Source organism: Oncorhynchus kisutch, unplaced genomic scaffold, assembly GCF_002021735.2.
Source record: "Oncorhynchus kisutch isolate 150728-3 unplaced genomic scaffold, Okis_V2 Okis01b-Okis20b_hom, whole genome shotgun sequence".
NCBI lineage: Eukaryota > Metazoa > Chordata > Actinopteri > Salmoniformes > Salmonidae > Oncorhynchus > Oncorhynchus kisutch.
This window is the reverse complement of record NW_022261978.1, coordinates 6,472,969-6,499,764: the sequence shown is the minus strand read 5'-3', so window position 1 is coordinate 6,499,764 and position 26,796 is coordinate 6,472,969. Positions and strand designations below refer to the sequence as shown.

General features: G+C 45.1%; 2 protein-coding genes across 3 annotated transcripts in view; both read left to right on the top strand.

Annotated features, from left to right (window-relative positions):
* The window catches only part of LOC116358910 (zinc finger protein 501-like), an 8,859-nt gene extending 242 nt beyond the window's left edge, over positions 1-8,617 (top strand). Inside the window, exons 1-3 of one of the 2 annotated variants that reach the window (XM_031811267.1) lie at positions 1-190; positions 239-508; positions 6,094-8,617. The exon at positions 1-190 is cut by the window's left edge and continues 221 nt beyond it. In XM_031811267.1, the coding sequence (XP_031667127.1) occupies positions 64-190; positions 239-508; positions 6,094-6,941 (1,245 nt within the window). In that variant the 5' untranslated portion in view covers positions 1-63 and the 3' untranslated portion in view covers positions 6,942-8,617. Of the gene's footprint in view, positions 509-6,093 lie in introns of both variants that reach the window. The other variant, XM_031811266.1, reaches the window with a different exon arrangement.
* The window catches only part of LOC109876895 (tripartite motif-containing protein 35), a 23,963-nt gene extending 2,476 nt beyond the window's left edge, over positions 1-21,487 (top strand). The window contains exons 2-8 of the mRNA XM_031811265.1: positions 12,363-12,458; positions 12,627-12,863; positions 13,056-13,078; positions 14,102-14,220; positions 16,059-16,243; positions 19,644-19,829; positions 20,065-21,487. Coding sequence (XP_031667125.1) covers positions 12,363-12,458; positions 12,627-12,863; positions 13,056-13,078; positions 14,102-14,220; positions 16,059-16,243; positions 19,644-19,829; positions 20,065-20,634 — 1,416 coding nt within the window. The 3' untranslated portion in view covers positions 20,635-21,487. The remainder of the gene's footprint in view (positions 1-12,362; positions 12,459-12,626; positions 12,864-13,055; positions 13,079-14,101; positions 14,221-16,058; positions 16,244-19,643; positions 19,830-20,064) is intronic.
* The last annotated feature ends 5,309 nt before the right edge of the window (positions 21,488-26,796 follow it).

The window sequence follows — 26,796 nt, the reverse complement described above, 5'->3', positions numbered from 1 at the left end:
TGGTTAAGTTAGCACTAGGCTAGTTGTTTATGCTAACTAACTAGCTAGCTAACATCCCCGACCATGAGCTCACTTAACAACTCCCCCAGTGCCAAAGGACAGGAGGTCTGCTGGACGGAGAAACAGGGGCTGTGGCTTAATATTGTCGTGAAAGAAGAGGAGGAAGAGGAGGACGTCACAGTGAAAGGAGATACAGGAGCGCTCAGAGAGGAAGAGGAGGACGTCACAGTGAAAGGAGATACAGGAGCGCTCAGAGAGGAAGAGGAGGACGTCACAGTGAAAGGAGATACAGGAGCGCTCAGAGAGGAAGAGGAGGACGTCACAGTGAAAGGAGATACAGGAGCGCTCAGAGAGGAAGAGGAGGACGTCACAATGAAAGGAGATACAGGAGCGCTCAGAGAGGAAGAGGAGGAAGAGGCGGATGTCGTTTTTGGAGTGAAGGAGCAGGGGGAGGTTACTGTCACATTGGAAAATGAGGAGGGAAAAACTGGAGATCTGATGAACACCGGTAAGTAACTAGTGGGGTGATAATAATGAACTAAAGGAGTCTGTAATGTTCTGTTTAAAGGCGAATTGGCTCTTGCAGCCAAAACAGCCAGAAACTCAGTCTAAACGTGAATCAGTTCTCAATTGCGGTACAGTTCTAGAAACATAAATCCCTCTACTTTCATATCACATCAAGATAATTAACCAAATGCTAAATTTACACTTACTGTACACCAGAGGGGGCAGGTGGGATGAGCTATAGGAGGACAGGCTCATTGTAATGGCTGGAATGGAATAAATGGAATGGTATTTAACATATAGAAACCACGTTCAACTCCGGTTCCATTCCAGCCATTACAATGAGCCCGTCCTCCTATAGTCACGTCCAACCGGGTCATCAGGAGGGATCAGCCAATCGTAAAGAAGAAAATGGACTACTTTAAAATGGAGACACGGACAGCTCAAAAAAGGGACAAATTATATTTCTTAAAGGTAGTATGTACCGGAGTGCCAAGTCTAGGTCCAAGAGGCTTCTAAACAGCTTCTACCCCCAAGCCATAAGACTCCTGAACATCTAATCAAATGGCTACCCAGACTATTTGCATTGCCCAGCCCCCCCACTCCCTCTTCTACACGGCTGCTACTCTCTGTTATTATCTATGCATAGTCACTTTACCTACATGTACATATTACCTCAACTACCTCAACACCCGTGCCCCCGCACATTGACTCTGTACCGTAATACCCTGTATATTGCCTCCACATTGACTCTGTACCGTAATACCCTGTATATAGCCTCCACATTGACTCTGTACCGTAATACCCTGTATATAGCCTCCACATTGACTCTGTAGCGTAATACCCTGTATATAGCCTCCACATTGACTCTGTACCGTAATACCCTGTATATAGCCTCCACATTGACTCTGTACCGTAATACCCTGTATATAGCCTCCACATTAACTCTGTACCGTAATACCCTGTATATAGCCTCCACATTGACTCTGTACCATAATACCCTGTATATAGCCTCCACATGGACTCTGTACCGTAATACCCTGTATATAGCTTCCACATTGACACATTGACTCTGTACCGGTACCCCCTGTATATAGCCTCCACATTGACTCTGTACCGGTACCCCCTGTATATAGCCTCCACATTGACTCTGTACCATAATACCCTGTATATAGCCTCCACATTGACTCTGTACCATAATACCCTGTATATAGCCTCCACATGGACTCTGTACCGTAATACCCTGTATATAGCTTCCACATTGACACATTGACTCTGTACCGGTACCCCCTGTATATAGCCTCCACATTGACTCTGTACTGGTACCCCCTGTATTTCGCCCCGCTATAGTTATTTACTGCGGCTCTTTAATTATTTGTTTTTCTTATCTCTTACTTTTTTTGTTGTTGGTATTTTCTTAAAACTGCATTGTTGTTGAGGTCTTGTAAGTAAGCATTTCAATGTAAGGTCTAATACACCTGTTGTATTTGGTGCATGTGGCAAATAACATTTATATTGTCATTTTATTTTCAAAAAGTTACAGGTCAAAATTATGGACACCTCTGTTTTCATTACCTTTCAATACCTTACATTGAGAGAATAATGGCACTGAGCCTTTTTCTAAAATGTGTTTCTAAAAAGTGTTGTTGGAAGGGATCTTGGACTATTCCTCCATACAGAATCCTTCTAGATCTTTGAAATCGTTTTGTCACTTATGGGCTTTGCCTTTTCAATTCAAACCACAGCTTTTCAATAGGTTTCAGGTCATAGAGGTGGATTGAAACATTTTAGGTTTTTGAGGCCAATTATACATTTATTTACACATTTTGATGTGTGCTCGGGGTTATTGTCTTTGCTGGAAGATCCACTTGCAGCCAAGTGTCAGTGTCAGAGGTCAGAGGTCAGTGTCAGAGGTCAGTGGCAGTGGCAACAAGGTTTTTGGCTAAAATGTCCTGGTAATATGTGAAGTACCAGGATATGATGCCGTTGACCTTCACAAAGGACCCAGGACCAGTGGAAGCAAAATAGCCCCATAACATCAAATATCCACCACCATATCCACCACCAGATGTTACAGTAGCTTTGGGGTTATTTTCTGCTCCTGCATTCTAATATCCACCACCAGATGTTACAGTAGCTTTGGGGTTATTTTCTGCTCCTGCATTCTAATATCCACCACCAGATGTTACAGTAGCTTTGGGGTTATTTTCTGCTCCTGCATTCTAATATCCACCACCAGATGTTACAGTAGCTTTGGGGTTATTTTCTGCTCCTGCATTCTAATATCCACCACCAGATGTTACAGTAGCTTTGGGGTTATTTTCTGCTCTTGCATTCTAATATCCACCACCAGATGTTACAGTAGCTTTGGGGTTATTTTCTGCTCCTGCATTCTAATATCCACCACCAGATGTTACAGTAGCTTTGGGGTTATTTTCTGCTCCTGCATTCTAATATCCACCACCAGATGTTACAGTAGCTTTGGGGTTATTTTCTGCTCCTGCATTCTAATATCCACCACCAGATGTTACAGTAGCTTTGGGGTTATTTTCTGCTCCTGCATTCTAATATCCACCACCAGATGTTACAGTAGCTTTGGGGTTATTTTCTGCTCCTGCATTCTAATATCCACCACCAGATGTTACAGTAGCTTTGGGGTTATTTTCTGCTCCTGCATTCTAATATCCACCACCAGATGTTACAGTAGCTTTGGGGTTATTTTCTGCTCCTGCATTCTAATATCCACCACCAGATGTTACAGTAGCTTTGGGGTTATTTTCTGCTCCTGCATTCTAATATCCACCACCAGATGTTACAGTAGCTTTGGGGTTATTTTCTGCTCCTGCATTCTAATATCCACCACCAGATGTTACAGTAGCTTTGGGGTTATTTTCTGCTCCTGCATTCTAATATCCACCACCAGATGTTACAGTAGCTTTGGGGTTATTTTCTGCTCTTGCATTCTAATATCCACCACCAGATGTTACAGTAGCTTTGGGGTTATTTTCTGCTCCTAATTTTCTTTTCCCTTGCTAGCTAGCCAACTAAAGCTGACACAGTTGCATCAAGTTCACCTTTGTTTATTTGTTATACACATGATGAATGTGGGGTAAACAGTGTTATTTATTATTTATTTAACCTTTATTTCATTATACTGCTCAATGTCCCACTACATATATATTTTTTTTAACCTTTATTTAACTAGGCAAGTCAGTTAAGAACAAATTCGTATTTACAATGACGGCCCAGGAACAGTGGGTTAACTGGTCTAGGAACAGTGGGTTAACTGGTCTAGGAACAGTGGGTTAACTGACAGTCTAGGAACAGTGGGTTAACTGACAGTCTAGGAACAGTGGGTTAACTGACAGTCTAGGAACAGTGGGTTAACTGACGGTCTAGGAACAGTGGGTTAACTGACGGTCTAGGAACAGTGGGTTAACTGACGGTCTAGGAACAGTGGGTTAACTGGTCTAGGAACAGTGGGTTAACTGGTCTAGGAACAGTGGGTTAACTGGTCTAGGAACAGTGGGTTAACTGACGGTCTAGGAACAGTGGGTTAACTGACGGTCTAGGAACAGTGGGTTAACTGACGGTCTAGGAACAGTGGGTTAACTGACGGTCTAGGAACAGTGGGTTAACTGACGGTCTAGGAACAGTGGGTTAACTGATGGTCTAGGAACAGTGGGTTAACTGACGGCCTCCACCGGCAATGAGACGCTTCGTTACAGGTTTATCTCTGGACAGAGCAACAACAGTATACAATTAAATGAGAGAGAAACAGGATTTTGCAAGAATAAATATAATAGAAGATAGTCAACTAATTTAAAATGGATGTTTCCAACCTGGGCTGGGGAATTGTGCAGTAGACCGTGTTAGTCTACTGCACGGCAGCGTAGCCTAGTGATTAGAGCGTTGGACTAGAAACCAGAAGGTTGCAAGTTCAAATCCACAAGCTGGCAAGGTACAAATCTGTCAATACATTTAGTTGATTTCCTACGATGATCAATACATTTAGTTGATTTCCTACCATGATCAATACATTTAGTTGATTTCCTACCATTTGATTGGGTCAAGGTTTATACAGGTGGCAAGGTTTATACAATTCCCCTCTGTTACAAACCAAATGATTTGATTGGGTCACACAGGTGGCAAGGTTTATACAATTCCCCTCTGTTACAAACCAAATGATTTGATTGGGTCTTACAGGTGGCAAGGTTTATACAATTCCCCTCTGTTACAAACCAAATGATTTGATTGGGTCTTACAGGTGGCAAGGTTTATACAATTCCCCTCTGTTACAAACCAAATGATTTGATTGGGTCTTACAGGTGGCAAGGTTTATACAATTCCCCTCTGTTACAAACCAAATGATTTGATTGGGTCTTACAGGTGGCAAGGTTTATACAATTCCCCTCTGTTACAAACCAAATGATTTGATTGGGTCTTACAGGTGGCAAGGTTTATACAATTCCCCTCTGTTACAAACCAAATGATTTGATTGGGTCTTACAGGTGGCAAGGTTTATACAATTCCCCTCTGTTACAAACCAAATGATTTGATTGGGTCTTACAGGTGGCAAGGCTTATACAATTCCCCTCTGTTACAAACCAAATGATTTGATTGGGTCTTACAGGTGGCAAGGCTTATACAATTCCCCTCTGTTACAAACCAAATGATTTGATTGGGTCTTACAGGTGGCAAGGTTTATACAATTCCCCTCTGTTACAAACCAAATGATTTGATTGGGTCTTACAGGTGGCAAGGTTTATACAATTCCCCTCTGTTACAAACCAAATGATTTGATTGGGTCTTACAGGTGGCAAGGTTTATACAATTCCCCTCTGTTACAAACCAAATGATTTGATTGGGTCTTACAGGTGGCAAGGTTTATACAATTCCCCTCTGTTACAAACCAAATGATTTGATTGGGTCTTACAGGTGGCAAGGTTTATACAATTCCCCTCTGTTACAAACCAAATGATTTGATTGGGTCTTACAGGTGGCAAGGTTTATACAATTCCCCTCTGTTACAAACCACATGTTAGGCAAGAAGCATGGGGTAAAAATGGAGAGTTTCTGAATTGCCAGGCTGGGCTGTGGGACAGTGGATACGTAGGGAGGATTCAAATGGAACTATTGAAGAGATGCAACGAGGCCCTTCATCTACTTCCCTATGAACTGGTGAATACCATGTTATGTCTCTGTGTCAAGTATGAAGGAAGTTACAGGTAGTTTCTGCTAGCATGTTAGCAGATACTATAGACTTCCAGTGATCATGCTAACGCTAGTTAGCAATTGCGCTACGGCTAGTTAGCCACTGCCGTCAAACTGCACGCATAGACATACACATGGTATCCATGAGTTCATCTGACTCTGGGGAAGTAGATATTGTGAAAATTCCCTAAATATCCCTTTAACAGGCATTACCTGTGGATTATTGTGATTTAACTAACAGCTATCAACCAATCAGCATCCAGGATCCAAATGTACCGTTTGGGATCGAGTCTAGATTAAACCTCATAGGAAGACAGTTTAATCATGTGGAGGTTTCATTTCTGTTTAACCAAATACTCTGTTTGTCTTTGGCAGGAGAGAGGCCAGACTTTCCCTCTGACAGTGGGAAGAGTCCCTCAGGGGACCCAGAGACACCCAAACCAGTGAGACCACACCACTGCTCCCACTGTGGAAAGACTTTTACCTGGTTATCAAAGCTGAAAGAGCACGAGAGAACACACACTGGAGAAAAGCCTTACCAATGTGCCATTTGTGGCAAGACTTTTACCCAGTTAGGGGGCTTTCAATATCATGAGCGGACACACAGAGAAAAAAATACCTACCACTGCTCTCAGAATGGAACGACATTTACCCAGTTAGGGAACCTGAAAAAGAACGACAGAATTCTCACACAGGGAGAGAAGACAAACCACTGCTCCCAGTGCGGAAAGAGTTTTAAATGGTTATCCAAGCTGAAAGAGCACGAGAGGACCCACACAGGAGAAAAGCCTTTCCAATGCTCCCATTGCGAAAAGAAATTTAACCAGTCATCGCATCTGAAAGAGCATGAGAGAATACACACAGGAGAGAAGTCTTTCCAATGCTCCCAGTGTGGAAAGGGTTTTACCTGGTTATGGAACCTGAAAACACACGAGAGGACACACACGGGAGAAAAGCCGTACCAATGCTCCCTGTGTGGAAAGACTTTTACCCAGTTAGGGGGCTTTAAATATCACGAGAGAACACACACAGAAAAAAAGAGCTACCACTGCTCTCAGTGTGAAAAGACATTTACCCGGTTAGGGAACCTAAAAAAGCATGAGACCATACACACACAGGAGGAGACGATACACACACAGGAGGAGACCATACACACACAGGAGGAGACCATACACACACAGGAGGAGAAGGCTCCCAGTGCGGAGAGACTTTTAGTCAGTTAGGGAACCTGAAAGAGCATGAAATAACACATTAAGGATAGAAACCAGGGGCGAAGTCGCCACCTGGTAATTCTGGCAAATGCCAGATGGGCTGGACAAATTTTTTAGTTGAGTGGTTAAAATTCACACACATGTATTTCAAAAATATATATATTAAATACAAAAATGAAAAAGGTGACATGGCCTGCAGCCTATGGACCTGTTCATATATATTTTTGTGCAATTTCTCAGTTACACTAATGAGCCTTTGGCTGGTCAGTGCAGTAGAACCTTCACTGGGCAACGGCCGACCCCCCCTACCAAGTTGTGCTGGCCAATTTTCCCATTCAAAGTAAAACGCGGCATCAGCATAGAGACGGGCTCCGACTGTCATCAGTAAGACAGCCAATATAGACTGTCATCAGTAAGACAGCCAATATAGACTGTCATCAGTAAGACAGGAAATATAGATTACAGTAGCAGAAGGCTACAACCTTCTCTGGCTGTTGTAACTAAGGATATTTCTGTAGCAGATGGCTACAACCTTCTCTGACTGTTGTAACTAAGGATATTTCTGTAGCAGATGGCTACAACCTTCTCTGGCTGTTGTAACTAAGGATATTGCAGTAGCAGAAGGCTACAACCTTCCCTGTCTGTTGTAACTAAGGATAATACAGTAGCAGAAGGCTACAACCTTCTCTGGCTGTTGTAACTAAGGATATTGCAGTAGCAGAAGGCTACAACCTTCTCTGGCTGTTGTAACTAAGGATATTGCAGTAGCAGAAGGCTACAACCTTCTCTGGCTGTTGTAACTAAGGATATTGCAGTAGCAGAAGGCTACAACCTTCTCTGGCTGTTGTAACTAAAGATATTGCAGTAGCAGAAGGCTACAACCTTCTCTGACTGTTGTAACTAAGGATATTGCAGTAGCAGAAGGCTACAACCTTCTCTGGCTGTTGTAACTAAGGATATTGCAGTAGCAGAAGGCTACAACCTTCTCTGGCTGTTGTAACTAAGGATATTACAGTAGCAGAAGGCTACAACCTTCTCTGACTGTTGTAGCTAAGGATATTACAGTAGCAGAAGGCTACAACCTTCTCTGGCTGTTGTAACTAAGGATATTACAGTAGCAGAAGGCTACAACCTTCTCTGACTGTTGTAGATAAGGATATTACAGTAGCAGAAGGCTACAACCTTCTCTGGCTGTTGTAACTAAGGATAATACAGTAGCAGAAGGATACAACCTTCTCTGACTGTTGTAACTAAGGATATTACAGTAGCAGAAGGCTACAACCTTCTCTGGCTGTTGTAACTAAGGATATTACAGTAGCAGAAGGCTACAACCTTTTCTGTCTGCAAGGATATTATTGGGGCAAAATGATCTGCGTTTTAACCACATGTTTACATTTGTGATGATGTAATCTTTATAGTTATGCTGCCAGATTTTAGCCAGAGATGCTGAAAAAGAACACTACTATTTTGACTGCTTGTAATGATGCTGATAACAGAACATTAAATGACTATTTAGACTGCCTGTCTGTGTCTTGTAATGATGCTGATAACAGAACATTAAATGACTATTTAGACTGCCTGTCTGTGTCTTGTAATGATGCTGATAACAGAACATTAAATGACTATTTAGACTGCCTGTCTGTGTCTTGTAATGATGCTGATAACAGAACATTAAATGACTATTTAGACTGCCTGTCTGTGTCTTGCTTGTATGAAAAATGCTGCTGAGATCGCTGTATGCAAGGGCACACCTTTGGTTTTAGAAGTGTAATTGACACAACTCTCTTTGGTTTTAGAAGTGTAATTGACATAACTCTCTTTGGTTTTAGAAGTGTAATTGACATAACTCTCTTTGGTTTTAGAAGTGTAATTGACATAACTCTCTGGTTTTAGAAGTGTAATTGACATAACTCTCTTTGGTTTTAGAAGTGTAATTGACATAACTCTCTTTGGTTTTAGAAGTGTAATTGACATAACTCTCTTTGGTTTTAGAAGTGTAATTGACATAACTCTCTTTGGTTTTAGAAGTGTAATTGACATAACTCTCTTTGGTTTTAGAAGTGTAATTGACATAACTCTCTTTGGTTTTAGAAGTGTAATTGACACAACTCTCTTTGGTTTTAGAAGTGTAATTGACATAACTCTCTGGTTTTAGAAGTGTAATTGACATAACTCTCTTTGGTTTTAGAAGTGTAATTGACATAACTCTCTGGTTTTAGAAGTGTAATTGACACAACTTTCTTTGGTTTGCTCTTTTGTCATATAAACTCTCCAAACAGCCTTCCTGACCGCTTGGAGGTGTCCGCATGGTCCCAAAGCAAACTGTCAACGTCTTTTGTATCACATTCCAATGATAAAACTGGTGGGGGGGGGACAAAAAATGCTATTTCTGAATGTGAGGGGGACATGCCCCCCGCCCCCCCCGTCCCTAGTGGAAGTTGCCGATCTGGCTGCATGTAACTCCCCACTTGAGTTTTGCATTGGGTAAAAACAATCTGCGTAACCTAGGCAACAACTGTTATTTTGCTTCTCAATGATCATGCAAGTGAAGTACCACACCATTTGATGGATGGCACATTTATTTAAATTCTCCAGTTCCGCCTCTGGGCAGCCACTCCATAGCCGGAAAGCAGAGCTTGGCGGTGGGGAGTTCGTTTTGCATGGCCCGGTGCCCTGGATGGGTGGAGTTTGTACATTTTTAGAACAGTCCTTAAGTGAAATCTCCACCCACCGGGGCCCTGGGGTTCTACTAAACTAACAAATGGAATGGTGTTAAGATGGTCATACCATGGATCATTTAGCTATTTGATTTAGAGTGTTAGGACCCTGTAGTTATATATATTTACAGTTTTATTTTGATAGAATATTGAGTATGTCCTTTACTACTATACAGAAACACATTGAATAACACATTCATAAATGGCTTAAACAGACAGTAAAATAAAAAGTCATAAGGTTTTGACGTGTCTGTCATTCAGAACGTATTCAGACCCCTTGACTTTTTACACATTTTGTTACGTTACAGTCTTCTTCTAAAATGGATTAAATAAATACAAATTCTCAGCAATCAACACACAATGCCCCATAATGAAAAAGTGAAAACAGGTTCTTAGAAATGTTTGCAAATGTAAAATAAAAAGATACCTTATTTCCATAAGTATTGAGACCCTTTGCTATGAGACTCGAAATTAAGGCACCTAATGACTCAGACCATGAGACACGATATTCTCTGGTCTGATGAAACCAAGATTGAACTCTTTGGCCTGAATGTCAAGCGTCACGTCTGGAGGAAACCTGACACCACCCCTACGGTGAAGCATGGAGGTGGCAGCATCATGCTGTGGGGATATTTTTCCAGCGGCAGGGACTGGGACTCGTCAGGATGTGTTTCTAGGGGCAGGGACTGGGACTCGTCAGGATGTGTTTCCAGGGGCAGGGACTGGGACTCGTCAGGATGTGTTTCCAGGGGCAGGGACTGGGACTCGTCAGGATGTGTTTCCAGGGACTGGGACTCGTCAGGATGTGTTTCCAGGGGCAGGGACTGGGACTCGTCAGGATGTGTTTCCAGAGGCAGGGACTGGGACTAGTCAGGATGTGTTTCCAGGGGCAGGGACTGGGACTCGTCAGGATGTGTTTCCAGGGACTGGGAGACTAGTCAGGATGTGTTTCCAGAGACTGGGAGACTAGTCAGGATGTTTAAGAAAAGGTGCCAGAGGAAAGTACAGAGAGATCCTTGATGAAAACCTGCTCCAGAGCGCTCAGGACCTCAGACTGCGGCGAAGGTCCACCTTCCAACAGGACAACGACACTAGGCACACAGCCAAGGCAACGCAGGAGTGGCTTCAGGACAAGTCTGAATGTCCTTGAATGGCCCAGAAGAGCCCAGACTTTAACCAGATCGAACATCTCTGTAGAGACCTGAAAATAGCTGTGCAGCAACGCTCCCTATCCAACCTGACAGAGCTTGAGAGGATCTGCAGAGAAAAATGGGAGCAACTTTCCAAATACAGGTGTGCCAAGCTTGTAACGTCATACCCAAGAAGACTCAAGGTTGTAATTGCTGCCAAAGGTGCTTCAACAAGTACTGAGTAAAGGGTCTGAATACTTATGTAGATGTGATATTTCAGTTTTTATTGTATTTTATAAATTAGTAAACATTTCTAAAAACCTGTTTCTGCTTTGTCTTTATGGGGTATTGTGTATTGATTGATGAGGGGGAAAAAAAGATTTAATCAATTTTGGAATAAGGCTGTAAGGTAACAAAATGTGGAAAGAGTCAAGGGGTCTGAATACTTACCGAATGCACTGTATCTAGGATATAGAAGCTCAGAAGCTCAGAAGACAAAAAAAGTTGGAAACAAATATTTAACCCCTTTAGTTGTTGGCCACAAAACACCCATACATTATTTCAATCAGTTACCTTCAGACGAGTCCCATGACAGCCTCCACTGATCTCCAGTTGTGTTTTTTGTATTAGTTTTAAACATGAGCTGGTTAAAAAAGACAAGGACCGTGTCTCGCCAGTCACTGATACAGAAATGTTTGAGAAGCGCTGTACTGTACTGCCAATATCGGCTATGGCCCGTCAAGTGACCGGGCGAAATCAGTGAGGGAGGCGCCCCAATGGTCGAATGGAACAGTCATCTGCGATGCTCTGTCATTTTGTCAACAATCCAGCATGGGCCAATGGCTGTATAAAGAATGGACAAAACCATCGATCACGTGACTCCATTCATTCCTATAGGACGAGTCAATAGCGCATGACACGCTCAGTTTGAGCTACTCCAGGAATTGACTTTGCAGGCTAGCTCAGTGCTGCCCTCTCTGACAAACTGAAGTTGAAGGCCGACCGGGGTACTGCAGGTTGCCAGTATGATTTTAAAATAGTCGGACATACATCTGGTGTATTAGAAGCAATTATTGGTACTATGATTGTATTCCATTTAAAAACCAAAATGGGGGGTGGGTTGCCATTTCCCCATTCCTATAATGAGGGATCCTGTTTTCTGCTAACAACGCCTGCAGTACCGCTGTCGGCCTTGACTTTCCGTGGCTTCAATGAGAGGGAATCGTTTTCCCCTGAGTATGCTGCGTCGTTTAAGAAACATACAAACATATTTTTTCCACAAAATATATGTTGACGTTTTTAAACTATTTTGCATTGGGGAGGTAGATAAAGTGTTTATCATAGTCAATCACTTTTGTATTTAAAAAAAAAAGTTGTATACTTGGATAGGGACAAACACATTGACACATTGAACAACAATCGTGCGATGCATTTGCACTGAAGTATTGCTAGCAAATGTTCAACACCAGTCCCTATGGGCTTCTATGGAAGCAAAAATAAAGAATGGAAAAAAAGTATATGAAAAATCAAGTATACATCTGTTGTATTGTGATACGCTGGTTGTCATTCTTCCTACTGCCCACCAGGGGGAGCTGAACTCTTCACTGGGGAAGCTGCTAGGGAAGAGCAGGAGGTTTGAGAAGGTTACACGGATCTTTGAACACGCCTCCCAACACAACCAGGTACGACTTGCATTGTCTGTCTGTCAATGAATCAATCACAATTAAACAATCAATGTATTTATAAAGGCCTTTTTACATGAGTTGTCACAAATCAGCTGTCACAAAGTTATCACATCTGTGCTCCCTGCCTCCCTGCCTCCCCACTCCGTTCCTCCCTCCCTCCCCCAGAGCCATGCCCAGCAGACAGAGAGACAGATAAAGGAGGAGTTTGAGAAGCTGCACCAGTTCCTGAGAGAGGAGGAGGAGGCCAGACTAGCCAGGCTGAGGGAGGAAGAGGAGGAGAGGAATAGAGTGATGAAGGAAAAGAGAGAGAGAGTGGGAAAAGAGATGAAGCTGCTGGCTAAAACCATCCGAGAGATCGAGGAAGAGATGAAGGAAGACAGGGATGACATCGCCTTTCTGCAGGTGTGTGTGCGTGCGTGTGTGCGTGTGTGCGTGCGTGTGTGTGCGTGTGTGCGTGCGTGCGTGTGTGTGTGCTTGTGTGCGTGCGTGTGTGCGTGCGTGTGTGCGTGCGTGTGTGCGTGCGTGTGTGCGTGCGTGCGTGATGGCATACTGTGCATTGGCATAAATGTGATAAGACATTGCTTTGTCTTCCAGAATTACCAGGAGACAGTAAAGAGGTATGCACTCTCTCTCTCTCTCTCTCTCTGTCTCTCTCTCTCTCTCTCTGTCTCTCTCCCCTCTCTCTCTGTCTCTCTCTCTCTCTGTCTCTCTCCCCTCTCTCTCTCTCTCTGTCTCTCCCTCTGTCGCTCTCTCCCTCTGTCTCTCCCTCCCTCTGTCTCTCCCTCCCTCCCTCTGTCTCTCTCTCTGTCTCTCTCTCTCTCTCTCTCTCTCTTCCTCTGTCTCTCTCCGTCTGTCGCTCTCTCCCTGTTTCTATCTCTCTCTGTTTCTATCTCTCTCTGTTTCTATCTCTATCTCTGTTTCTCTCTCTCTCTGTTTCTCTCTCTCTCTCTCTGTTTCTCTCTCTCTCTCTCTCTCTGTCTCTCTCCCTCTGTCTCTCTCTCCTGTTTCTCTCTCTCTCTGTTCCTCTCTCTCTCTGTTTCTCTCTCTCTCTCTCTGTTTCTCTCTCTCTCTCTTTGTCTCTCTCTCTCCCTGTTTCTCTCTCTCTCTGTTTTTCTCTCTCCCTGTTTCTCTCTCTCTCTCTGTTTCTCTCTCTCTCTGTTTCTCTCTCTCTCTGTTTCTCTCTCTCTCTGTTTCTCTCTCTCTCTCTGTCTCTCTCCCTCTGTCTCTCTCTCCCTGTTTCTCTCTCTCTCTGTTTCTCTCTCTCCTTTCTCTCTCTCTCTGTTTCTCTCTCTCTCTGTTTCTCTCTCTCTCTGTTTCTCTCTCTCTGTTTCTCTCTCTCTGTTTCTCTCTCTCTCTGTTTCTCTCTCTCTCTCTGTTTCTCTCTCTGTTTCTCTCTCTCTCTCTCTGTTTCTCTCTCTCTGTTTCTCTCTCTCCCTGTTTCTCTCTCTCTCTCTGTTTCTCTCTCTCCCTGTTTCTCTCTCTCTCTCTGTTTCTCTCTCTCTGTTTCTCTCTCTCTCTCTGTTTCTCTCTCTCTCTCGCTCTGTGCTTCTCTTTTTGTTTTCTTTTTGGCACAAATCAGACACAGACACACACAGACACACACTGAGCCCTGTAACAGAATAGAGTATGTGTGTTTGTAGGACGTGGCAGAGTCATGGGGAGCCAGAGGAGGTATGTGGTCCTCTGATAGACGTGTCTAAACACCTGACCAACCTCCGTTACGCCGTCTGGAACGACATGCTGCACATAACCCCTTACAGTGAGTCTGGGGGGAGGGACAGAGTGGTGTGTCCCCTATCTCCCCCCTGCCCCCCTCTTCCCCCAACCCCTCCCTTTCAGCATAACCCCTTACAGTGAGTCTGGGGGGAGGGACGGAGTGGTGTGTCCCCTATCTCCCCCCCTGCCCCCCTCTTCCCCCAACCCCTCCCTTTCAGTATAACCCCTTACAGTGAGTCTGGGGGGAGGGACGGAGTGGTGTGTCCCCTATCTCCCCCCCTGCCCCCCTCTTCCCCCAACCACTCCCTTTCAGCATAACCCCTTACAGTGAGTCTGGGGGGAGGGACGGAGTGGTGTGTCCCCTATCTCCCCCCCTGCCCCCCTCTTCCCCCAACCCCTCCCTTTCAGCATAACCCCTTACAGTGAGTCTGGGGGGAGGGACGGAGTGGTGTGTCCCCTATCTCCCCCCCTGCCCCCCTCTTCCCCCAACCACTCCCTTTCAGCATAACCCCTTACAGTGAGTCTGGGGGGAGGGACGGAGTGCTGTGTCCCCTATCTGCCCCCCTCTTCCCCCAACCACTCCCTTTCAGCATAACCCCTTACAGTGAGTCTGGGAGGAGGGACGGAGTGGTGTGTCCCCTATCTCCCCCCCTGCCCCCCTCTTCCCCCAACCCCTCCCTTTCAGCATAACCCCTTACAGGGAGTCTGGGAGGAGGGACGGAGTGGTGTGTCCCCTATCTCCCCCCTGCCCCCCTCTTCCCCCAACCCCTCCCTTTCAGCATAACCCCTTACAGTGAGTCTGGGGGGAGGGACGGAGTGGTGTGTCCCCTATCTCCCCCCTGCCCCCCTCTTCCCCCAACCCCTCCCTTTCAGCATAACCCCTTACAGTGAGTCTGGGGGGAGGGACGGAGTGGTGTGTCCCCTATCTCCCCCCCTGCCCCCCTCTTCCCCCAACCCCTCCCTTTCAGCATAACCCCTTACAGTGAGTCTGGGGGGAGGGACGGAGTGGTGTGTCCCCTATCTCCCCCCCTGCCCCCCTCTTCCCCCAACCACTCCCTTTCAGCATAACCCCTTACAGTGAGTCTGGGGGGAGGGACGGAGTGCTGTGTCCCCTATCTGCCCCCCTCTTCCCCCAACCACTCCCTTTCAGCATAACCCCTTACAGTGAGTCTGGGAGGAGGGACGGAGTGGTGTGTCCCCTATCTCCCCCCCTGCCCCCCTCTTCCCCCAACCCCTCCCTTTCAGCATAACCCCTTACAGGGAGTCTGGGAGGAGGGACGGAGTGGTGTGTCCCCTATCTCCCCCCCTGCCCCCCTCTTCCCCCAACCCCTCCCTTTCAGCATAACCCCTTACAGTGAGTCTGGGGGGAGGGACGGAGTGGTGTGTCCCCTATCTCCCCCCTGCCCCCCTCTTCCCCCAACCCCTCCCTTTCAGCATAACCCCTTACAGTGAGTCTGGGGGGAGGGACGGAGTGGTGTGTCCCCTATCTCCCCCTCTCACTTTCCCTCCCCCTTCCCCCTCTCTTCCCCCGACCCCCCCCTTCAGCATAACCCCTTACAGTGAGTCTGGGGGGAGGGACGGAGTGGTGTGTCCCCTATCTCCCCCTCTCACTTTCCCTCCCCCTGCCCCCCTCTTCCCCCAACCCCTCCCTTTCAGCATAACCCCTTACAGTGAGTCTGGGGGGAGGGACGGAGTCGTGTGTCCCCTATCTCCCCCTCTCACTTTCCCTCCCCCTGCCCCCCTCTTCCCCCAACCACTCCCTTTCAGCATAACCCCTTACAGTGAGTCTGGGGGGGGGGGGGACAGAGTGGTGTGTCCCCTATCTCCCCCTCTCACTTTCCCTCCCCCTGCCCCCCTCTTCCCCCAACCCCTCCCTTTCAGCTCCAGTAACCCTGGACCCAACCACGTCCTGTCCATCTCTGGTCCTCTCCCCTGGGCTAACCTCTGTCCAGCTGGGAAAGGAGAGGATCCAGATCCAGCCTGCTAACCCGGAGAGATTTGACCCGACCGACTGCGCTCTGGGCTGGGAAGGATTCAGCGCCGGCACCCACTGCTGGACCGTGGAGGTGGGGCACTCACTGACTGAGGATGGGTTTCAAATGGCACACTGTTCACTATTTGGTGCTTTTGACCAGGGCCCATAAACACACACTGATGGAGGTTCTTGGTGTTTTTGACCAGGGCCCATAAACACACACTGATGGAGGTTCTTGGTGTTTTTGACCAGGGCCCATAAACACACACTGATGGAGGTTCTTGGTGCTTTTGACCAGGGCCCATAAACACACACTGATGGAGGTTCTTGGTGCTTTTGACCAGGGCCCATACACACACACTGATGGAGGTTCTTGGTGTTTTTGACCAGGGCCCATAAACACACACTGATGGAGGTTCTTGGTGTTTTTGACCAGGGCCCATACACACACACTGATGGAGGTTCTTGGTGTTTTTGACCAGGGCCCATAAACACACACTGATGGAGGTTCTTGGTGTTTTTGACCAGGGCCCATAAACACACACTGATGGAGGTTCTTGGTGTTTTTGACCAGGGCCCATAAACACACACTGATGGAGGTTCTTGGTGTTTTTGACCAGGGCCCATACACACACACTGATGGAGGTTCTTGGTGTTTTTGACCAGGGCCCATACACACACACTGATGGAGGTTCTTGGTGTTTTTGACCAGGGCCCATACACACACACACACTGATGGAGGTTCTTGGTGTTTTTGACCAGGGCCCATACACACACACACACTGATGGAGGTTCTTGGTGTTTTTGACCAGGGCCCATACACACACACTGATGGAGGTTCTTGGTGCTTTTGACCAGGGCCCATAAACACACACTGATGGAGGTTCTTGGTGCTTTTGACCAGGGCCCATAAACACACACTGATGGAGGTTCTTGGTGTTTTTGACCAGGGCCCATACACACACACTGATGGAGGTTCTTGGTGTTTTTGACCAGGGCCCATACACACACACTGATGGAGGTTCTTGGTGTTTTTGACCAGGGCCCATAAACACACACTGATGGAGGTTCTTGGTGTTTTGGACCAGGGCCCATACACACACACTGATGGAGGTTCTTGGTGTTTTTGACCAGGGCCCATACACACACACTGATGGAGGTTCTTGGTGTTTTTGACCAGGGCCCATACACACACACTGATGGAGGTTCTTGGTGTTTTTGACCAGGGCCCATACACACACACTGATGGAGGTTCTTGGTGTTTTTGACCAGGGCCCATACACACACACTGATGGAGGTTCTTGGTGTTTTTGACCAGGGCCCATACACACACACTGATGGAGGTTCTTGGTGTTTTTGACCAGGGCCCATACACACACACTGATGGAGGTTCTTGGTGTTTTTGACCAGGGCCCATACACACACACTGATGGAGGTTCTTGATGCTTTTTACCAGGGCCCATAAACACACACTGATGGAGGTTCTTGGTGTTTTTGACCAGGGCCCATACACACACACTGATGGAGGTTCTTGGTGCTTTTGACCAGGGCCCATAAACACACACTGATGGAGGTTCTTGGTGCTTTTGACCAGGGCCCATAAACACACACTGATGGAGGTTCTTGGTGTTTTTGACCAGGGCCCATACACACACACTGATGGAGGTTCTTGGTGTTTTTGACCAGGGCCCATACACACACACTGATGGAGGTTCTTGGTGTTTTTGACCAGGGCCCATAAACACACACTGATGGAGGTTCTTGGTGTTTTGGACCAGGGCCCATACACACACACTGATGGAGGTTCTTGGTGTTTTTGACCAGGGCCCATACACACACACTGATGGAGGTTCTTGGTGTTTTTGACCAGGGCCCATACACACACACTGATGGAGGTTCTTGGTGTTTTTGACCAGGGCCCATACACACACACTGATGGAGGTTCTTGGTGTTTTTGACCAGGGCCCATACACACACACTGATGGAGGTTCTTGGTGTTTTTGACCAGGGCCCATACACACACACTGATGGAGGTTCTTGGTGTTTTTGACCAGGGCCCATAAACACACACTGATGGAGGTTCTTGGTGTTTTTGACCAGGGCCCATAAACACACACTGATGGAGGTTCTTGGTGTTTTTGACCAGGGCCCATAAACACACACTGATGGAGGTTCTTGGTGTTTTTGACCAGGGCCCATAAACACACACTGATGGAGGTTCTTGGTGTTTTTGACCAGGGCCCATAAACACACACTGATGGAGGCTCTTGGTGTTTTTGACCAGGGCCCATACACACACACTGATGGAGGTTCTTGGTGTTTTTGACCAGGGCCCATACACACACACTGATGGAGGTTCTTGGTGTTTTTGACCAGGGCCCATACACACACACTGATGGAGGTTCTTGGTGTTTTTGACCAGGGCCCATAAACACACACTGATGGAGGTTCTTGGTGTTTTTGACCAGGGCCCATAAACACACACTGATGGAGGTTCTTGGTGTTTTTGACCAGGGCCCATAAACACACACTGATGGAGGTTCTTGGTGTTTTTGACCAGGGCCCATACACACACACTGATGGAGGTTCTTGGTGTTTTTGACCAGGGCCCATACACACACACTGATGGAGGTTCTTGGTGTTTTTGACCAGGGCCCATAAACACACACTGATGGAGGTTCTTGGTGTTTTTGACCAGGGCCCATACACACACACTGATGGAGGTTCTTGGTGTTTTTGACCAGGGCCCATACACACACACTGATGGAGGTTCTTGGTGTTTTTGACCAGGGCCCATACACACACACTGATGGAGGTTCTTGGTGTTTTTGACCAGGGCCCATACACACACACTGATGGAGGTTCTTGGTGTTTTTGACCAGGGCCCATACACACACACTGATGGAGGTTCTTGGTGTTTTTGACCAGGGCCCATACACACACACTGATGGAGGTTCTTGGTGTTTTTGACCAGGGCCCATACACACACACTGATGGAGGTTCTTGGTGTTTTTGACCAGGGCCCATACACACACACTGATGGAGGTTCTTGGTGTTTTTGACCAGGGCCCATACACACACACTGATGGAGGTTCTTGGTGTTTTTGACCAGGGCCCATACACACACACTGATGGAGGTTCTTGGTGTTTTTGACCAGGGCCCATACACACACACTGATGGAGGTTCTTGGTGTTTTTGACCAGGGCCCATACACACACACTGATGGAGGTTCTTGGTGTTTTTGACCAGGGCCCATACACACACACTGATGGAGGTTCTTGGTGTTTTTGACCAGGGCCCATACACACACACTGATGGAGGTTCTTGGTGTTTTTGACCAGGGCCCATACACACACACACTGATCTATTGATGGTATTGGAGGAATATTATATATATTTGTCTTTCAGGAATGTTACTTTGTCGGTACAATTCAAAATATCATTTTAAGTATACAAGAGTATAATGATAACAAATATATCCTGCTTCAAGGTTGGAGAGAGCAGCAACTGGACAGTTGGTGTGGCTAGCCAATCGGTGCGTAGGAGGGAGGAGTTTGAGGCGTGTCCGGGGGAGGGGCTATGGACCCTCAGCCTACGGAATGGGACGTACCGTGCCATGACCACACCCTGTACCACCCTCCCTCTGGACTGGTCCCGCCCCTTTCACAGGATCAAGGTGGGGCAATAGTTAGATAAGAGGGCGTACTTGAGAGAGGGTGAAGGCACACCCACAAGTATTAGAATAGAATCAAATAGATTCAGTTCATTAACTGTTGACCCTGTGTGTCTAACTTAGTCTTAGTCTACAGTTTCTGTAGTTTTACCCTGTAAGACAGCTTTCCTTTTTTCTTCATGCATCATTTGTTACAGATAAACCATCCTCATAGAATTCCGTTTTATGTTATCTTTAGGTGTTTCTGGACTGGGAGGAGGGTCAGGTGGAATTCTGGGATGCCATGAGGGACAAACTCCTGTTCACCTTCACGCACCGCTTCACAGAGACGCTGTATCCGTACTTCGAGAGCAGCTGTTCTAAGTGCTGGCTAGTGGTGTTACCCCAGAGAGTGTGTGTGGAGGTAGAGCTAGATCCTATCCCTGGGGATGACGATGGAGACCAGATCCCACACGACAGATCATCCAATGAGGGAGAGGATACCGAGACTAGATCCACTGACGACAGCAAGCTGACAGAAATCGGATCCCCTGTCGGAGCCCAGATCCCAATGACCGGATCTCCCAAGATCTCAACCACTGACCAGAACCAAGAGACAAGATCCCCTGACAAAACGTCAAACACCGGATCCGCTCAAAGGATGGGCCGGATCCCAAAGACTAAATCCACCGGAAAGGGAAAGGGAAAGATCCCACAGACTGGATTCGCTGTTCAGAAGCAGATCAAAAACACGAGATCCAATGGAAGCTACCACATCACGAAGGATAGGCCACTAGTCCAGGTCAGGAGGACAGGATCCACTGAGTGATCCACTGAGTGATCCACTGAGAGATCCACTGAGAGATCCACAAGCAACAACACAGAGATCAAGTTGCCCTGCAGCTCAGCCCAGATCATCCAACACACAAGAGATCACCCAACACAGACTAGATCTCCTACTTCCACAGACTAGATCCCCTACCTCCACAGACTAGATCTCCTACCCCCACAGACTAGATCTCCTACCTCCACAGACTAAATCCCCTACCTCCATAGACTAGATCCTCTACCTCCATAGACTAGTTCTCCTACCTCCATAGACTAGATCTCCTACCTCCACAGACTAGATCCCCTACCTCCACAGACTAGATCTCCTACCTCCACAGACTAGATCCCCTACCTCCACAGACTAGATCTCCTACCTCCACAGACTAGATCCCCTACCTCCGTTGACTAGATCCCCTACCTCCGTTGACTAGATCTCTTACCTCCACAGACTAGATCTCCTACCTCCACAGACTAGATCTCCTACCTCCACAGACTAGATCCCCTACCTCCATAGACTAGAGCTCCTACCTCCATAGACTAGATCCCCTACCTCCACAGACTAGATCCCCTACCTCCACAGACTAGATCTCCTACCTCCACAGACTAGATCTCCTACCTCCATATATTAGATCTCCTACCTCCACAAACTTGATCCCCTACCTCCACAGACTAGATCTCATAGATGCTGTCATTGACTAGATCACCTAACACACTATATTTGAGATCTCTTACAAGAGATCTCTTACAATTTCTGTGTAATGTTGTAATACACAGTGTATCATAGTGGAGGTAATGTGATTAATACACAGTGTATTATAGTGGAGGTAATGTGATAATACACAGTGTATTATAGTGGAGGTAATGTTGTAATACACAGTGTATTATAGTGGAGGTAATGTTGTAATACACAGTGTATTATAGTGGAGGTAATGTTGTAATACACAGTGTATTATAGTGGAGGTAATGTTGTAATACACAGTGTATCATAGTGGAGGTAATGTTGTAATACACAGTGTATTATAGTGGAGGTAATGTTGTAATACACAGTGTATTGTTGTGGAGGTAATGTTGTAATACACAGTGTATTATAGCGGAGGTAATGCTGTAATACACAGTGTATTATAGTGGAGGTAATGTTGTAATACACCGTGTATTATAGTGGAGGTAATGTTGTAATACACAGTGTATCATAGTGGAGGTAATGTTGTAATACACAGTGTAGCATAGTGGAGGTAATGTTGTAATACACAGTGTATTATAGTGGAGGTAATGTTGTAATACACAGTGTATTATAGTGGAGGTAATGTTTTAATACACAGTGTATTGTAGTGGAGGTAATGTTGTAATACACAGTGTATTATAGTGGAGGTAATGTTGTAATACACATTGTATTATAGTGGAGGTAATGTTGTAATACACAGTGTATTATAGTGGAGGTAATGTTGTAATACACAGTGTAGCACAGTGGAGGTAATGTTGTAATACACAGTGTATTATAGTGGAGGTAATGTTGTAATACACAGTGTATCATAGTAGAGGTAATGTTGTAATACACAGTGTATTGTAGTGGAGGTAATGTTGTAATACACAGTGTATCATAGTGGAGGTAATGTTGTAATACACAGTGTATTGTAGTGGAGGTAATGTTGTAATACACAGTGTATTATAGTGGAGGTAATGTTGTAATACACAGTGTATTATAGTGGAGGTAATGTTGTAATACACAGTGTATTATAGTGGAGGTAATGTTGTAATACACAGTGTATCATAGTGGAGGTAATGTTGTAATACACAGTGTATTATAGTGGAGGTAATGTTGTAATACACAGTGTATTATAGTGGAGGTAATGTTGTAATACACAGTGTATCATAGTGGAGGTAATGTTGTAATACACAGTGTATTGTAGTGGATGTAATGTTGTAATACACAGTGTATTATAGTGGAGGTAATGTTGTAATACACAGTGTATTATAGTGGAGGTAATGTTGTAATACACAGTGTATTATAGTGGAGGTAATGTTGTAATACACAGTGTATCATAGTGGAGGTAATGTTGTAATACACAGTGTATTATAGTGGAGGTAATGTTGTAATACACATTGTATTATAGTGGAGGTAATGTTGTAATACACAGTGTATTATAGTGGAGGTAATGTTGTAATACACAGTGTATTATAGTGGAGGTAATGTTGTAATACACAGTGTATCATAGTGGAGGTCATGTTGTAATACACAGTGTATTATAGTGGAGGTAATGTTGTAATACACAGTGTATTATAGTGGAGGTAATGTTGTAATACATAGTGTATCATAGTGGAGGTAATGTTGTAATACAGAGTGCATTATAGTGGAGGTAATGTTGTAATACACAGTGTATTATAGTGGAGGTAATGTTGTAATACACAGTGTATTATAGTGGAGGTAATGTTGTAATACACAGTGTATTATAGTGGAGGTAATGTTGTAATACACAGTGTATCATAGTGGAGGTCATGTTGTAATACACAGTGTATTATAGTGGAGGTCATGTTGTAATACACAGTGTATTATAGTGGAGGTAATGTTGTAATACACCGTGTATTATAGTGGAGGTAATGTTGTAATACACAGTGTATCATAGTGGAGGTAATGTTGTAATACACAGTGTATCATAGTGGAGGTAATGTTGTAATACACAGTGTATTATAGTGGAGGTAATGTTGTAATACACAGTGTATTATAGTGGAGGTAATGTTTTAATACACAGTGTATTGTAGTGGAGGTAATGTTGTAATACACAGTGTATTATAGTGGAGGTAATGTTGTAATACACAGTGTATTATAGTGGAGGTAATGTTGTAATACACAGTGTATAATAGTGGAGGTAATGTTGTAATACACAGTGTAGCATAGTGGATGTAATGTTGTAATACACAGTGTATTATAGTGGAGGTAATGTTGTAATACACAGTGTATCATAGTAGAGGTAATGTTGTAATACACAGTGTATTATAGTGGAGGTAATGTTGTAATACACAGTGTATCATAGTGGAGGTAATGTTGTAATACACAGTGTATTGTAGTGGAGGTAATGTTGTAATACACAGTGTATTACAGTGGAGGTAATGTTGTAATACACAGTGTATTATAGTGGAGGTAATGTTGTAATACACAGTGTATTATAGTGGAGGTAATGTTGTAATACACAGTGTATCATAGTGGAGGTAATGTTGTAATACACAGTGTATTATAGTGGAGGTAATGTTGTAATACACAGTGTATTATAGTGGAGGTAATGTTGTAATACACAGTGTATCATAGTGGAGGTAATGTTGTAATACACAGTGTATTGTAGTGGAGGTAATGTTGTAATACACAGTGTATTATAGTGGAGGTAATGTTGTAATACACAGTGTATTATAGTGGAGGTAATGTTGTAATACACAGTGTATTATAGTGGAGGTAATGTTGTAATACACAGTGTATCATAGTGGAGGTAATGTTGTAATACACAGTGTATTATAGTGGAGGCAATGTTGTAATACACAGTGTATTATAGTGGAGGTAATGTTGTAATACACAGTGTATTATAGTGGAGGTAATGTTGTAATACACAGTGTATCATAGTGGAGGTCATGTTGTAATACACAGTGTATTATAGTGGAGGTAATGTTGTAATACACAGTGTATTATAGTGGAGGTAATGTTGTAATACACAGTGTATCATAGTGGAGGTAATGTTGTAATACACATTGTATTATAGTGGAGGTAATGTTGTAATACACAGTGTATTATAGTGGAGGTAATGTTGTAATACACAGTGTATTATAGTGGAGGTAATGTTGTAATACACAGTGTATTATAGTGGAGGTAATGTTGTAATACACGGTGTATTATAGTGGAGGTAATGAAGCATCTGTTCTCCCAGTGTAATGTGTTTTGAATAAAGAACAAATAAAGAATGATACTGTTTGAGTGGTTAAAAAAACATGTTTTACCTAGGCAAGTCAGTTAGGAACAAATTATTATTTACAATGACGGCCGAGTGGGGAACAGTGGGTTAACTGCCTTGTTCAAGGGCACAACAACAGATTTTTACTTTGTCAGTTTGGGGACTTGATCAAGCAACCTTTCGGTTACTTGCCTAACGCTCTGACCACTAGGCTACCTGCCACACGTACAAACACTATGCTTAACATATTCACACCAAAATTAATACATCCTAATAAATAGTCACTTTTTTTTTATACAAACATTTACTCACATCAAATTCATAATCCTCCCCCCAAACCTGAAGACAATAGAAAAAAGACTACTAGACGCTACAGTAAAGTGCAGTGTCGTGTCTCACAAGCACAGCTAACACAGAATATATCGTCTGTCCCAAATTATAGCCTATTCCCTATGGGCTAAGATCAGAAGTAGTGTACTTCTGTATGTAGGGAATAGGGCTCTGGTCTAAAGTAGTGCACTACTGTATGTAGGGAATAGGGCTCTGGTCTAAAGTAGTGCACTACTGTATGTAGGGAATAGGGCTCTGGTCTAAAGTAGTGCACTACTGTATGTAGGGAATAGGGCTCTGGTCTAAAGTAGTGCACTACTGTATGTAGGGAATAGGGCTCTGGTCTAAAGTAGTGCACTACTGTATGTAGGGAATAGGGCTCTGGTCTAAAGTAGTGCACTACTGTATGTAGGGAATAGGGCTCTGGTCTAAAGTAGTGCACTATTTGTACATAGGGAATAGGGCTCTGGTCTAAAGTAGTGCACTACTGTACGTAGGGAATATGGCTCTGGTCTAAGGTAGTGCACTACTGTATGTAGGGAATAGGGCTCTGGTCTAAAGTAGTGCACTATTTGTACATAGGGAATAGGGCTCTGGTCTAAAGTAGTGCACTACTGTACGTAGGGAATATGGCTCTGGTCTAAAGTAGTGCACTACTGTATGTAGGGAATAGGGCTCTGGTCTAAAGTAGTGCACTATTTGTACATAGGGAATAGGGCTCTGGTCTAAAGTAGTGCACTACTGTACGTAGGGAATATGGCTCTGGTCTCAAGTAGTGCACTACTGTATGTAGGGATTAGGGTTCTGGTCTAAAGTCTGTAATGGCACAATCTACACATAATACCCCAGAATGACAAAACGAAAACAGGTTGGAGAGAGGGAGGGAGTGAGTGAGTGAGTGAGGAGGGGAGAAGGAGGGGAATGAGGATTGAGAGAGGAGAGAGGGAGGGCTAGATGGATGGAGGGTTGGAGGGGAGCGAGGAGGGGAGTGAGGAATGAGAGAGGAGAGAGGGAGGGCTGGATGGAGGGAGGGAGGAGGGGAGTGAGGATTGAGAGAGGAGAGAGGGAGGGCTAGATGGAGGGAGGGAGGAGGGGAGAGAGGATTGAGAGAGGGCTGGATGGAGAGAGGGAGGAGGGGAGTGAGGATTGAGAGAGGAGAGAGGGAGGGATAGATGGAGGGAGGGAGGAGGGGAGCGAGGATTGAGAGAGGAGAGAGGGAGGGCTAGATGGAAGGAGGGTTGGAGGGGAGCGAGGAGGGGAGTGAGGATTGAGAGAGGAGAGAGGGAGGGCTAGATGGAGGGAGGGAGGAGGGGAGCGAGGATTGAGAGAGGAGAGAGGGAGGGCTAGATGGAGGGAGGGAGGAATTTCAGGAAATGAGTTATAAGATCTTCTCTCTGCCCCATGGTAAAATGTGTAGAATTTCATTCTGAGGGCCTGTAGGGGCAGGAACCTCTGAGGGCCTATAGGGGCAGGAAACTCTGAGGATCTATAGAGGCAGGAAACTCTGAGGGCCTATAGGGGCAGGAAACTCTGAGGGCCTATAGGGGCAGGAAACTCTGAGGGCCTATAGGGGCAGGAAACTCTGAGGGTCTATAGGGGCAGGAAACTCTGAGGGTCTATAGGGGCAGGAAACTCTGAGGGCCTATAGAGGCAGGAAACTCTGAGGGCCTATAGAGGCAGGAAACTCTGAGGGCCCAGAATAGGCTAGTTGATACAATGTTGCAAGGTTGTTAGCGACAACTTCTGCTGGATATTCATATTGGGCCGTTGCCGGGTGATTGATTTGATACAATGTTGCACTTCACTAGCTCAAGTCAATACAGAAAGGGAGGCAGACAGACAGGCGGAGTAACTTCCAAACGAGCTTCAATGCCATACAATACTCCTTCTGTGGCCTCCAA